At 43.6% G+C, this 14413-nt stretch overlaps 1 protein-coding gene across 2 annotated transcripts in view; it reads right to left on the bottom strand.

Annotated features, from left to right (window-relative positions):
* Nucleotides 1-14413, bottom strand: part of MEGF11 (multiple EGF like domains 11) — a 1692327-nt gene that overhangs the window by 157868 nt on the left and 1520046 nt on the right. For both annotated transcript variants that reach the window (XM_069222897.1, XM_069222898.1), the window contains exon 17: nucleotides 860-988. In XM_069222897.1, the coding sequence (XP_069078998.1) occupies nucleotides 860-988 (129 nt within the window). The remainder of the gene's footprint in view (nucleotides 1-859; nucleotides 989-14413) is intronic.

The raw sequence follows: 14413 nt of genomic DNA, 5'->3' as shown, positions 1-14413 counted from the left end.
CCTTTGAAGGTAAGTGGTTTAAAAAATGTATTTATTTATTTTTCTTTAAACTCCTCCCCCTGTCCCGTTGAGCCCCATCCCACCCCGCCACCCCTATTCAGTGGCAGCCGCCTCTTCAAAAAGTTTAAGGATGACCCTGCAAAAAGGGTCAGGTCCAACAATGAATAAGTGTGACTTACTCCTCTAGTCCCCCGGGCTTACTCATGAACTTCAGAAATAAGCAAGGAGTTTTCCTGGCTTACTTCTACAATTCAGGAGTAAGCCCTGCATATGTGACAGCAACATCTTGAGTGAGTCTTGTCTAACGTAAAAAGACAAAGTAAAATAACGTAATACCTAAAAAAAAAAGCAAAATAAGCTATAAAAGCAACACAAATTATAAATTCCAGTTTTTAAAATGGAACCTTGCATCTTAGCTATACTAAGTTATAGTAAACTATTGTAACAAATCTAAAAGCTCAACTAGAGTGAACGCAATGTGACACCATAGCAAAATGAAAGCAACCCTAACAATCCTTGATAAAAACGAAACGTATGATAAAATCAAACTATACATAAAAATAAACATTAAGGGACAAAACGACCTAAAATAAAACTAACGAAAAAGTACTCTAAAACAAAAGATAACGAAACTAAAGTAATTGAAACAAAGCTATTTTAGCTACACACAATTTACCACACCAAAACGACACAAACCAAACTTCTCCAAACACATTTTGACAAATGAAGACATCCTAACGCTATTCTCCAGCCAAGAGACGTCCTATAATACCAAGCTACAGTTCTGCTAAACGACGCTAGATGGCAGCCTTCCCTTGTTCTTGCCTCTGCTGCCGTAGTACAACACACAGGAGCTTACTTTGGGTGCAGTAGAGCCCGGCCCATCCCGGGGTGCACTTGCATTCTCCATCGTAGGCGCTGCAGACGGCTCCGTTGTGGCAGTTGCACGTGTGGATACAATCCGGACCCCAGAAACCCGAGGGACAAGCTTTAAAATAAATGCGAAAACAATGTTTAACTCACTAGAAAGACTTCCAACAAAGCAAGAAAGACATTTGAAAAGACCAGTGAAAATATCTAAACAGAAGATCAAAATAAACTCAACTATAGAACACGAGGTATTTATAGGGGTGGAAAATACATGAGCCTGCGAACAGTAAAGTAGTACACACATTCGTTATTGGTAACTTTGTCTTAGCCTTATTTGTAAAAAAAAAGAAAAATAGCCTTTAACATTTCAAGCTTTCCAAAAATACCCCCTCTTACAAACACATTGTTCTCTAAAATGTATTAAGTGTTAAAACAATAAGACGACAGTACCCATTAGAAGCTGTAATCGTGTTGAACACTAATGCCCTGCCTTTCATTCTGTGTAAAAGCTTTGTAGAAAAATACATTGTGAAAATCATTGTGATGGTAAAAAGTTACTCACGAAACCTCCCTTGCAGGAGAAAATGGAAATAATTTGTTGTGTTCATTTTCTTGGATTAATCCTGCACGCCACTAATCTAGAGCAGTGGTCACATTTCTTACCAGTATTTCAATGTCCTTCTTTTCTGTTCCATGTGCCTACTTTTGTGGTAGGCGCATCTCTGAGGGGTAAGGGCCGGGGGCCGGGAGAGGGCGCAGTTGGTACAATCAATCAATCAAAGAGATTTATAGAGCGCGCTACTCACCCGTTAGCGTCTCAAGGCGCTTGGGGGGGGTTAGGGGGGGATGTTAGATCACTGTTCGAAAAGCCAGGTTTTAAGGTTTTTTCTGAAGTGTAGGAGGTCCTGGGTTTTGCAGAGGTGGGTGGGGGGGGGGGAGTTCCAGGCTTTGGAGGCCAGATAGGAGAAGGATCTGCCCCGTGGTGGTCTGAGGCGAGGGAAAGGTCGGCGGAGCGGAGGTGGTGTGTGGGAGTGTGGAAGGTCACTCTCTCGTTGAGGTAGGTTGGGCCGGTGTTGTGGAGGGATTTGTGCGTGTGGATGAGGATCTTAAAGGTGATCCTTTTGTCTATGGGGAGCCAGTGAAGGGATTTGAGTTGTGGTGAGATGTGTGCATGTCGGGGCAGGTCGAGGATGAGTCGTGCTGCTGAGTTCTGGATTCGTTGTAGTTTGCGTTTGAGTTTTTGTGTGGTGCCGGCGTAAAGGGCGTTGCCGTAGTCAAGCCTGCTGCTGATGAGAGCGTGGGTGACTGTCTTTCTGGTCTCTGTGGGGATCCATTTGAAAGTTTTCTTCAGTGTGCGGAGTGTGTTGAAGCATGAGGAGGTGAGTGCGTTGATTTGATGGGTCATAGAGAGGGAGGGGTCCATGATGATGCCGAGGTTGCGTGCGTGGTTTGCGGGGGTGAGTGTGGGGCCTAGTGTGGTGGGCCACCAGGAGGGGTCCCAAGTGTTTTTGTGAGGACAAAAAATGATAATTTCGGTTTTGTTGGAGTTGAGTTTCAGGTGGTTGGCTGTCATCCAAGCAGCGGTGTCAAGGAGAGCAGCGTGTAGGTTGGTTTTGGCGGTGGAGGGGTTGCGGGTGAGGGAAAAGATGAGTTGTGTGTCATCCGCGTATGAGAGGATGGTGGTGCCGTGGGGTTTGAGGATGTTGGCTAGTGGGGCCATGTAGGTGTTAAAGAGGGTGGGGCTGAGGGAGGAGCCTTGTGGGACTCTGCATGTGATTTTGGTGGCAGAGGATTGGAAGGGTGGGAGGCAGACTTTTTGGGTTCCGTCGGTAAGAAAGGAGGTGAGCCAGTCCAGGTGGCGGATCCCGGCGTCGTGGAGTTGTGTAAGGAGTGTGTGGTGGCAGACAGTGTCGAAGGCTGCGGAGAGGTCGAGGAGTATGAGTGCTACGGTCTCGCCCATGTCGACTCTGGATCTGATTTCGTTGGTGCAAGCGATGAGAGCGGTTTCCGTGCTGTGGTTCTTGCGGAACCCAGATTGGGAGGGGTCAAGTGTGTAATTTGTCTCGAGGAAGTGGGATAGGCGGGAGTTGACTAGTTTTTCCGTGACCTTGGCTGGGAAAGGGAGGAGGAAGATGGGGCGGTAGTTGGAGAGGTTATCTGGGTTGGCTTTGGTTTTTTTTAGGAGCGCAGTGACTTCAGCGTGTTTCCAGAGGTCAGGGAAGGTGGCGTTTGCGAATGAGCTGTTGATTATGGCTCGGAGTATAGGGGCTATGGTGGGACTGGCCTTGTTGTATATTCGGTGGGGGCATGGGTCGGAGGGGGAGCCAGAGTGAATGAAGTTTATAGTCTTTTCAGTTTCTTCATCAGTGGTGGGGGCCCAGGTGGTGAGTAGGTTGTGGGGTGTGTGTATGTTGGGTTTGTGTTGGGTGGGTGGGGGTTGTGTGTGGAGGGTGTGTGTAGTATGAAGCTGTTGTGTATGTCTTGGATTTTGTGGTGAAAGTTGGTATGCACGGTTCTGGGCAGGCGCTCCATCTGCAGTATTCTGTACAGCTCTAAAGACTGGCCTGCAGTACTGCGTCAGTTCTAATGTTGAGGCCTCCTATTGAGCACAACTTACTTTCAGCAGCCTATCCTAGCACATTGTGTCGCCAGACTGAGACGTCATGGTTCTGTGGGTGCCATTTCCAATCCGTCAGGGAGACGTCACCAAGCTGAGCCTCTGCCAGTTACTTCTTAGCTCCTGGCGGGTTACTGACTGAGCGTAATCCTATCGGCAATTAACCTACATTCTGACATAACTGCTTTCATCTGTTAAACTGTCACTTCGTTAAATGTTACATGGGCGAGCTATTGGCTTTGGCAATTGTGTGAGGGTGGATAACAGGATGAATTTAAAAAGCACTATAAAGTGGCCCAACTGGTTTCTTCGTAGCGTTTTCTTAGGTCGAGATTGCAGACACGGGGGCAGATGGGAGCAGCAGCTCCTCTGCTATGGCGGAGTGGCGTCTCCCCCATTCTCCCTTTCCCTCTCCTGCCTCCTTGCCGTGAGGAGCAACGACTGCAAAACCTGAAAAAACCCCAATAATAAACCATGTTTATTATCGTTTTATTTTTTAAGTGGGTGGGATCATGGGGGATGGCAGGCAGGGAAGAAGAATGGTGTGCATTCCCCTCAGTACGTATATTTGTTTTGCCAGCCGTCTCAGGACGGTCAAACACACATACACACTGAGCTCTCTCCAACCCGAGTTGCGTTGCGAGGTTGGAGACAGCAGGCACAGGCTCCCAGCCTGTCTCGGAGGGCAAAGTGAGGGCGCTCAGGCCAATCCTAACACTGCAGCATGAGAGCAGTGTTAGGATTGGTCGCAGGGCAGTCTGGGAGCCTGTGCCTTGTGGAACCAGAAAAGTGGCGATGCAGACAGATTCAGGTAAGTTTATTTTTAATATTTTTTTGTTTGTTTTGTTCCTCTTCCCATTGTCCATATCCCCTCGCCCCGCCACTTTACCCCACCGCCAACGCAACTGGGTGGGAGGCTGAAGAAGAACAAGGGACAGGATGAGAAGAATCAGTGATGGGGTGGGGATAAGTTACAAAAAATAGATATGGGAGAAGAAACAAGAATGGGAAGTAGGCGAAAAGAAAGAGGGAGCCGTTAAGTTAAATATGTAAATAAAATTGCTATGATGCAGCCAGCTTAGACCACATCATAGCTCAAAAATAGTACCTGCATTCCAGCATGACTAGCAGACGGCCAGTGGAGGGACACTTACGGAAGCTAATTAATCTGTTCTTGATTCTTGTGCGCCAAGCAATAAAAAGAAGTGATGTAAAGGAAGCACCGTCCAATGAGAAGGCAGCAAAGAAGAGCAACAATAATGCTAAAGAAGGGTAAGCTATGGGTAGGTTCCAAGCCCAATATTGAACACGAGTCTGTCAAGCTCAACACAAAAAAGAGACATGGGGGAGGGAGCAGGGAGGGAAGGGAGAAGAAACAAAGAAGGTGGGGTGGAGATGAGCTATGGGTGGGTTTCAAGCCCATTATTGAACACAAGAATCTCGCAAATGAGAGTGCATCCTCTCGCAGGCTCAACCTAAAACAGGAAAACAAACTGTCATAAGAAGACAAGTATCGGGGGAGCAATAGGAAGGGGTGAAGGAAATGGCAGCCGCACCATTCAGTGCCATGTGCCACCAATCAGGCGGGGGCAGAGAAAGCACCTGTGTGGCACTGTTCTGAGAAATGGTACGAAAAGCAAAGTTGTGCCGCAACCATTAATAATATGTAGAAAGTGGAAGGCACTGGTGCCATATGATGACTCGGCAAGAGAAGCTGCCTGGACATTACCACTGCCCTGTCCCAAATCAGGTGTAAACTAGACCACTAGGAAGAGATGCCTAGTGTGCCGTGCGGGTCCGACCCTTTCTGAGCACTGTAGGCATTACCGGGCCAGGGCTTTAAGGGGGCCAGGTCCCTCTGGGTGTAAGAGCCAGCAGCAATTAAAAAACGGATATTGAAACAGGTTTCTATACGACTCTATGCTCATGTCCTTAACTTTTTTGCTGGCAAAAACAATGATCAATTTCTGAACACAGAATGTAAGAAATGTTAAGGTAATCCACTTTAGCCATTTAGTTGCCTTTATACTTTACATATTTTACTTAATTTTGCATTCCCTAAGAGTGTCAGCTATTTGAGGATGTTCTGGTTCTGCATGCTTTTACGTGCAGCATACCACTCTCTGATAGGGCATAATTTGAACTGAGCTGCCTCCAGATGTTTGTAACAGGTCACGATTGAGCGGTCGGGGTTTGAGGCTGAAGGCAGTGTGAGATTCTCAGAGTGTCTGCCAGTGGATCAGAAGGTGTTCAGATTACATAGACATTCAATTCTTGGCCTTTCTGCAGAGTGCACAGAACTACAGTGTCGTATTTCGGTTGCAATTATGATTCTGTGCAAAAGTATGCGTGTGAAATAGGTACACAGTCGCCAAAACATTGAAAAAGTAAAAGAAAAAGAAAATACAGTTCTCACAGGCGAGTGGGTGTGGGAGGGTGGTGAAATGAAAGAGATTCAAGGAAGTGTATTCGGGAGACAGTGAAAAGGAGGTGCCGAATAGGAAAGAGAGCTGGTTTCAGATAGTAAGTGGAGGAGACGTGGAGAGACAAAGGGTGTGCATGTTTAACACAGAGTGACCATAACTGGAGTGATTGAGACACTCTGAAGACCACTACCCCTCCCCCTCCACAGGCCTCAGCAATGTTTAATTCAAACTCAATGTTATTCACAGCAAAAGTATTGTTGTTGCTTATCTTAAACATCCAACATCTATGGACAAAACCAATAGATCTTGGTGGTTTTAGATGCATGTAAATTTTTATGTTATATTTATGGATGCAATTGGCAAGCTCAGATGAATGAAAATACCCATCGCCTGGCACACTATGGAAATCACAAAAAATGAGTTTATATTTTTACAGCCACGCCTTTAATTATATAGGCCTCCCCCCTTTTAGAGAACCCTACAACCACACACTTTTTTCATCCCTCATCTTACTAAGCCATTTTGAGCGATGTATCTTGTTTACATATATGGTTTCCTGGTTAAGGGATCGGCACAAGCATTACGTTTCTCTCAATACAGTGGTACACTTGCATGGAATGCGCAGTTACTGAGGAATCTTAGGTGGTTTGCTTAACACCTAAGGTTATGGCACGGCTGTGGGCATTGGTACCTCTCAATATTGTTGAGTTGCAGGATGGTGATTTTAGAGGCCAAGAGCTTTGCTTGCCCTTTGTGGCTGCTGGTACATGTCCTGTATGCTACAGCGTTATTATGTTACTTGGTATATCTTAAACTGGAATTAATGGTGCTGAGGGAAAGTCTGCTTGACTGATGGATAACCAAGAATGCTTTTGATGATTTTCTGAACCAATGTAGACAGATTTGCATCATCAAGTCATGGGGAGAGGTTAGCTTGTTTTAGGAGCAGGAATAGAAAAAGATCTGTCACCGAAGTTTGTTGATCTTGCTCTAAATAGAGAAAGAATGAATGGTCGAGTTGACTTCCACCATCTAGATGCCTTATACCAGGTCAATTTAGAAGCCAAAGAATGATAAATAGCTCTATGGACGATGGTCTTGGCTTTAAAAATGGACCTGCCCTTATAATGTGCAATATGTGGTCGAATCTAGCCAGTACTTTGATGAGCCTGGCTGCCGCATTTTCAATAAATTGCAGTGATATGAACATTTTTCTTGTGACAGCCATATAGATAGCATTCCTTTACTCCAGGATTGGACCACAGCATGAATGACCAGGACATGGAAATGTCTGTCATTAAAGGGAAGCATGGACTGGAACGTCCTGAGTTGATAAAAACGAGAGCCAGAAACTTTTGGTAATTGCACGTTGCAGGTGGCCAAGTTGGAATAAAAGTGAATGCACAAATTACGCTCTGATGGAGTGGATGAGGGCCTCACGCCTCTGAAGTTCCTCCAGGACTTAGTGATTCCATGAGGTCAATAGCTTCCTTGTCTTTCGTGAATCTGACTGTGGGGAAGTGCCCTGTAGCTTCGCAGACCTGAGGTCCTTGGGTGTTGTTTGTGGGTTGATGGTTCATAGGCTGAAAGCTTTGCTGTCATTTTATTTTGGCTACAGGTTGGTGGCCTCCAGGCCAACTCGTTTGGCTGTTTTTGGGATAGGTTTATGTTTACCTGTTCCATAGACTGATAGCATTCACGATCATTGGATTTGTGGTTTTAGGAATGTGTGCCTTATGCAAGGGTCTTGGTGACAGGGCATGGGTTTTTTGTGTGTTCAGTGCACGTAGACCATACACTGGTCTGAGAAAGGAGTAAACCTGAGTTTTGTTTTGTAAATGGACCAGAGGATGTGTGAAAATGTTTTAGTTTGTAAGTCGATATGTGGGAGTTGGGTGAAAGATTTCTGGAGTTTTCGGTAGCATGTGTGACTGTGTTTATTTGATGATAACTGTTGTATTTTGTTGCTTAGCTGATAAGTTCAGTATGGTAACCTTTACTTTTTATATTAGTATGCCTTTCTTGCAAAAAGTCTCTGTTGTTTAGGACAGTGGAAATGTTGGCGCGTGGGACCTGGCGAGCCTGTGGTTCTGTATGTAGCAGTTCGACCTTGCGTAACATCATCTTACCTGTTGGTGGAGTTTTTTCACTGACACAAACTATCTTTATGTTCTTGCCAGTAACCCTACATTCAGCCAAATGAAGACTAGATCCGTCATCATCTATTAAGCTGTCACTTTACCATTAATTGCACTCCTGTTTCAAGAGGGATTCAAAGTCCTGCTGAGGTCCACTCCTCTTGAAGTGTGGTGGTACACAGGAGAGCTCAGTCGGTCCATTCTCAAGTATGTTTTAGATCCCATTCAGACCAGGTCTCGACGAGTCACGTTGCTTTAATAACCATGTAGTTCTGTGAGAGGCAAAGCTAGACGGAGGTGCCCTTATATTAAGGTAGACGTGAGATAAATGGTGTGTGTGTGTGTGTGCGTGCACTGGGTGAACAGAAGGAAAACAAATACAAGAATCACACATAACTTGTAATTAATTGTGGTCCTCATCCCTAACCTTTAGAAGTGATCATGATATCTGAGAGCCTAATAAATACAGAGTGGAAAAAGTCGCAAGACAAAAACGTATTACTCGGATATCAGCAATTGGTGCTTTTGTTAAGTGACGTCTTACAACATAAAATATTGAATTTCAGTATGGAAAATGCAGCTTGTCAGGCTGTAGTACACTGAAAGGCAAGGGGTGCGCACTAATGGCGCCAGACCTTCAAAACGTCATAAAATTATGCTCTGGAATCCCATAGCAAACCAGCACTGGCAAAGCCAACATGCCTCACTTTGTTTACCTAAAGGCTTTTTCAACGCTTTCTGCCGATGTTGTGTAGCATCAGAAAATAAAACTGTAAGAAGATGTAATAATGTGGCCACTGCTGCCGGTTGGGCCATTCTGTAGGAGCACGCATGCGTGATACTTTGTGTGTGAATGTGTCACCATGAATGGGCACGCATACTGAATGACTTAAACCTCTTTTTTCTTTTTTTAGGTTGAGCACAGCAGCGCACAAGCGCTGCTTTTCCGAGGTGTTGGTACGTATCTAGGCTTTTAACAACGCCCACCTCACGCCCATCACTACCACTCGCTCCTGGGCTTGCCCTTCAAAAATCCTTTGATGACATTGGTAAATGGTTTACATTTGTCCCTCCTTGCGGAGGTTTTGTTACCGCCTTGCGCCTTGGCCATTGCCCCTGTTACATGGCTAATTGCAATTTTGCAGATAAGTTTGACTGCAAGCGAACTTCTTTTGTGTGTCTCTTCACGCTGATGCTCATGGCTGCCGTGCCACTGTGAATTGGCTTGCTTATGTGAAACTGTTTTACTTGTAATTTTCAGTTTATGTGGCAATAAAAGTCTGGGTAGGAGTTAACAACGCTAACAGCTCTAACTCGAGCAGATGCAAGACCCATTGCATTGCAAATGCTTGTTTTACTTTAATGATCTAGGATGGCGGGCGGCACTTAGATTACTAAGAAAAAATTACATATTATTTGTGCATACAGCTATTTTCATAGAAGAGAGACCAGCAGCAAATAAGAAATAAGCAAATGACAAAAACGTCAACCATTGGAAAGCAAAGGGGGGCTCTGTGCCCACTACAAGCTTTTGGCATGGTCCATAAGAAGCCTTCACCTACGGACCGTTAAAAAGTTGTTCAGTAGGCAAGGACTAAAAAGGAATGACGAGTGCTGGATAGAGCCCTACTGGAAAGGAGAGAGACCAAACCTCATTATAAAAACATTTATTTTCTGCGTCCTCAAACTTTAGGTATAGCTGTATTCACATATTTAATTTATTCTATTTGATTTATAAATTTGTAACTCAGTAGATCATGGACAGATGTCCTGACATTAGATGAATAAAAAGTTTAGGTAAAACCTTTTTCAGGACTTGTAACCAATTGTAGACAGAGGAGACGGATACTAAATGGGTTTCATTGTCAAAAGAAAAGTTGTTAATGGGGCCCTGTCCTCTGTTAGGAGTGTAGGGAGGGACAGGTGGTCGTTATGGCATGTAGGATGATTGGAAAGCCTGTTTTGAGATGCTAAACTTTAACTACTTTTTAAATGATGACAGATTAGCTTTCTGAAAGAGCCTTTACCAACCATCTAGATCGCAGCGGTGAACGCCTGAGCACCTAAGGAGGCTTTTTACCAGATGAGGACACTCAGTATACAGTGTCAATTTTGCGATTCATTGAGATGTGGTTACTGGCATTGCCAAGACCCTTCATTATAGAAGTGCTGTGGTATTTTCTGTGCCTATGAACGTGGGGGCAGATTTACAAGCCCCTAATGCTTCTTAGCGCAGCCTTAGTGTCATTTTTTTTTTTATGCTAAGGCGGCGCTAATTAGGCCATTCCCCTGCGCCATATTTAAAAAGTGGTGCAATGTGTGCATTGCACCACTTTCCAACCCCTTGCGCCACATTATGCCTGCGCCATTTTTTCTGTAATTTTTAATGCCTGCCCAAGGCAGGTGTTAAAGTGTCACTCCTGTTTTGTCCTATGGGACTCCCTGTGCTTTGCTGCACTAGTGGCAACATTTTTGGTACTAGTGCAGTTAAGCATCACAATAGCATCAAAAATGTAGGCGCTGTTGTGGTAACGATCACCATAGTGCACCGTATTGTAAATATAGTGTAACCATGATGCCATTAGGGGGCGCAGAGGGGCGCAAGAAAAGTGGTGCATCAGGACTGATCTGCCACTTTCTTGTAAATATGCCCCATAGTCTTTATTTTATTGAATTCTCTATTCTATGCTCTGATTGGAAATGTTTGGCCTTGAAGACCAGGTTGTTCCTGGGAGCTGGTTGGAGGCTGACATCCTCATTTATTTGAATTAACATTGCTTGTTCTTTCATATTTCTTGGTTTCATGGATTTTCCTTTGTGACCATACAGGAATTTGGTGACGAGGATGGGATACAAACTCACATGTGCAGAGCCTTGCCCGAAGAAATATTTGCCTGACAAAGCTTAAAGAGGGTACGGTCCCCTTTTCTGACAAGGCAAAAACCATTCCTTAGAATGTTAGAAAGGCTGTCAAAAAGAGTAGAATAAGTTATGTTATGAAGGGATTATGAAGAAGTGGAGGCCACAAAGTGGTTGGCTTCAGTATTTGTGGCCCACAACCCTAACAATGAGATCAGACTTTGCATTGATTTGATGGAACGTAATAAAAGGGTGGTGGAGGATTAATTCCCTCCCCGCAATATTTCTGAGGTGGGTGGTAAAAGCTCTTTCAGGAGCAAATTTTCTCACTGCATTAAATCTTATCTTGGTCTCCCATCAGGTTAGACTCATGGAACAGTCTAAAGATCTTACCTATTTTATTATGCTGGTTGGTAAGTAAAGATTTAATCATATGCCCTTTGGTCTAAGTTCTGCTGCCTCTGTATTTCAAAGATTGATGACTAAGATGTTTGGAGATATGGCAGGAGTCTTGCATTTTCAGGATAACATCCTGATATTTGGAAGTGATGTAAAGCAGCACATGGAAAGAGTCAAAAAGGTTCTTTGTATTTTGAGTTGGAATGGGAGTCACACTACAAGCTAAGAAATATGAAATTGATAGTTGGGTCATGTGATCTCAGATAAGGGAGGTAAACCGAAGGAAAATTTGGTCAATATACATGTTTTGCTGAGACCTGGAAAGTCTGAAGATGTGCAAATATTTTTAGGAATGGCAGAGTTTTATTCTCTTTTTGTACTAAACTTTGCCTTCAGAACATGGGTATTATGTGAACTTTTGAAAAAATGGGTTAGTTTCATGTGGAGTGAACAAAGTGGAAAGGAGTTTTAGGCATCAAAGAAAGTCTGAGAAATGCCCAGAATTTGAGTACTTTGGTCCAGAGCCTGCCTTGTTCTGTCTCAACGTATGTGAGTCACAAAGGGTTAGGTGCAGTTTTGAAAACAAATTAAAGGAGATAAGGAGTGGACTAAAATGTTTGCTTCCTGAGCATTAAGAGCATCAGAGTGAAGCTCTTTCACAATTGAAAAGGAAGCTCTTGTGGTGTATTGGGCCATTAAAATATAAAACGCTTCTATGGGGAGAGAGATTTGACTTATTCCTGGATCACAAACCCTTACATGAGAGTTTTGAGAAAAAAGGATTGGATTTTGTATCTGGACTGTAACTGCAATTGCGGGTGGCTTGTGGAGTTGCAAGAATTTCAGTTCAATGTTAAGAACATCACAGGATTCTCAAATCAAGCTGTGGACTCTCTCAAGATTAGTGAAGGAAGGTTGTGGAATTGATATGGCTGAAGACTGGTGGATAGATGAAGAAATCAAGGTGTGCAAAGGTTGCTGGAGGGTGTATTTTAGAACCTGAGTGCTAGGAAGAGTTATATAAGAACATCACTTCCATTGGTGTTCGTGATAAACTCTCCAGAGGATGAGTTTGGAAACCCTCCAATGAAGCTGAGAAAGTATTCAGTAAAGTGTACAATGAACTCTCAGTGCAAAAAGGGCTGATCATGACCAGTTTGTGGTTAGTACCCCCAGTAGTTTTATGAGGGTGGTTGATAGATATGGCACACAGTGGACATTGCGTGTTAAGTAAGACCACGTACGGGCTAAGATGTGACAACTGGTGGTAGGGATGGACATTCAAGTTGAGCACGTGATCAGAGATTGCTTTGAATGTCAGAGTGAGATAAAGTAAGAACACCACCAATGGTGTGTAGAGAATTAGCAATGGAGCCATGGGACGAAGTGGCTTTGGATAGTTTGGGATCAAAAGTATAGGACCTACTACTTATCGCCTGGTGCTGATGGATATGTTCTCTCGGGGGCCGGAAGCAGCAGCAGTAAGAGAAATTACCACAGTCTCAGTGATCATATTTTTGGAAAGAGGTTTCAATAGGGAAAATAATTTGAGAACCATACTAAATAGTATAGGGGTTCACTTCATGCCTCCTGAAATAGAGAACTGTTAAAAGAAGGAGAGTGGTATTGGGCATAATAAGTGTTCACTCTATCATCCCCAGACCAATGGAATGATAGTAAAGTTCAACAGAACACCCAAAGAAGGTATGCAACTTTCGCAAGCCTGTGGTAGAGACTGGAAAGAAGAGATGTGGATAAGGATTGAAGCTTATATACTCCAAATACCACTAACAGACAAACTCCATTTTAATTATTTTGCAGGAGACTGCCCAATACTAAAGTGTGCCCATTTTGGATAAAAAAGATGAATGGTCAAAATTAGATTGGTTGGATGGAATGTAATCCGAAAATTGCTGATCACTGTTTTGCTAAAGAAAAAACAAACAAGTGCAATGAAAAACTAAACGTGCCAAACGTAAAGGTGTGGCTGATGTGAAAGTAGCTGTTGGTGGCATGGTTGTAGTAAAGTCTAGTGTCAAAGTAATTCAAAGTTCAGCAAACCTCTCAAAGTAATTGCATTGTTTTGGAGTGCTGTAAACCTTGAAGATGGGCGTATTTGTCATTTAAATCATATTTCTGTGACTGACAAATAATTTGGTTAGGGTTATCTTTTGAGCTTTTTTTGGACATTGTATTTTTTTAATGTTTACTTTATATGGGGGTTAGATGTGTTGTATTTTCTGTGGTCACGAGCATAGCCTTTATGTCATGGGGTTCTCTAGTCTTCGTTTGACTGGAATTATTTGGGCTTGAAGAGTGAGTCTCTCCTGGGAGCATCTTGGGGATTAGAATTCTTATTTTTTTGATAGAACATTGCTTGTTCCTTCATACTTCCTGGTTTCATGGATTTTCCTTTGTGGCCATACAAAAAGTGCAAAGCTAATACTTAACTCCTCTGTACCAAATGGTCTTTCTGGTCCCTTTCAGTGTCAGGAACAGAACCTCTGTGATGGCTCTGGGTCACTCAGTTAATCCATCCCCCACCGGTCTGCGTCCTTAGGAAACGAGTATTCACGTAGGTAGGTAGCAGAATCTAAAAATGTCCTGCTGAATGATTTATCTGGTCTTCAAAGTCATAGTTAGAAAAGGACTGCAAATCGGGCTGTATATGGCCGAGTTCGGGCACGGAGGGCATTATCCTTGAGTCTTGTAATGTGACATCATGACGCTGGAAGAAAGCACCGACGTGGAAGGAGTAGTTGGAGCATGCATCCCAAAATGTTATGAGTGCATACACGAAGAGGTACATGCATATATATAAATCCCTGTCCCACACCAATGAGCACTTATCATTTCCAGTGTTTGTGGGTGGATGTGGTAGTCATTTCTTTGTGTTCAGGAGTCCACATGTCTCTGTTCTTTGATGCAGATGTTTGAGTCCTTCCTTGGCTCTTAGAACCTCTTTGGTAGTTGACTGAAATAATTCATGCTATTTTCCCGACTCTGGGATTACCGTTACTGGAGGATAAAATGTAGGAATCAGAGTTTCTACGCTGATTCCTGCATGTTTCTCCCTGACGTTTATTCAGATAGATTTACGGTGC

Source organism: Pleurodeles waltl, chromosome 3_1 (assembly GCF_031143425.1).
Source record: "Pleurodeles waltl isolate 20211129_DDA chromosome 3_1, aPleWal1.hap1.20221129, whole genome shotgun sequence".
NCBI lineage: Eukaryota > Metazoa > Chordata > Amphibia > Caudata > Salamandridae > Pleurodeles > Pleurodeles waltl.
Note: the sequence above shows the minus strand (reverse complement) of the source record. Positions and strands in the feature narration are given on the sequence as shown.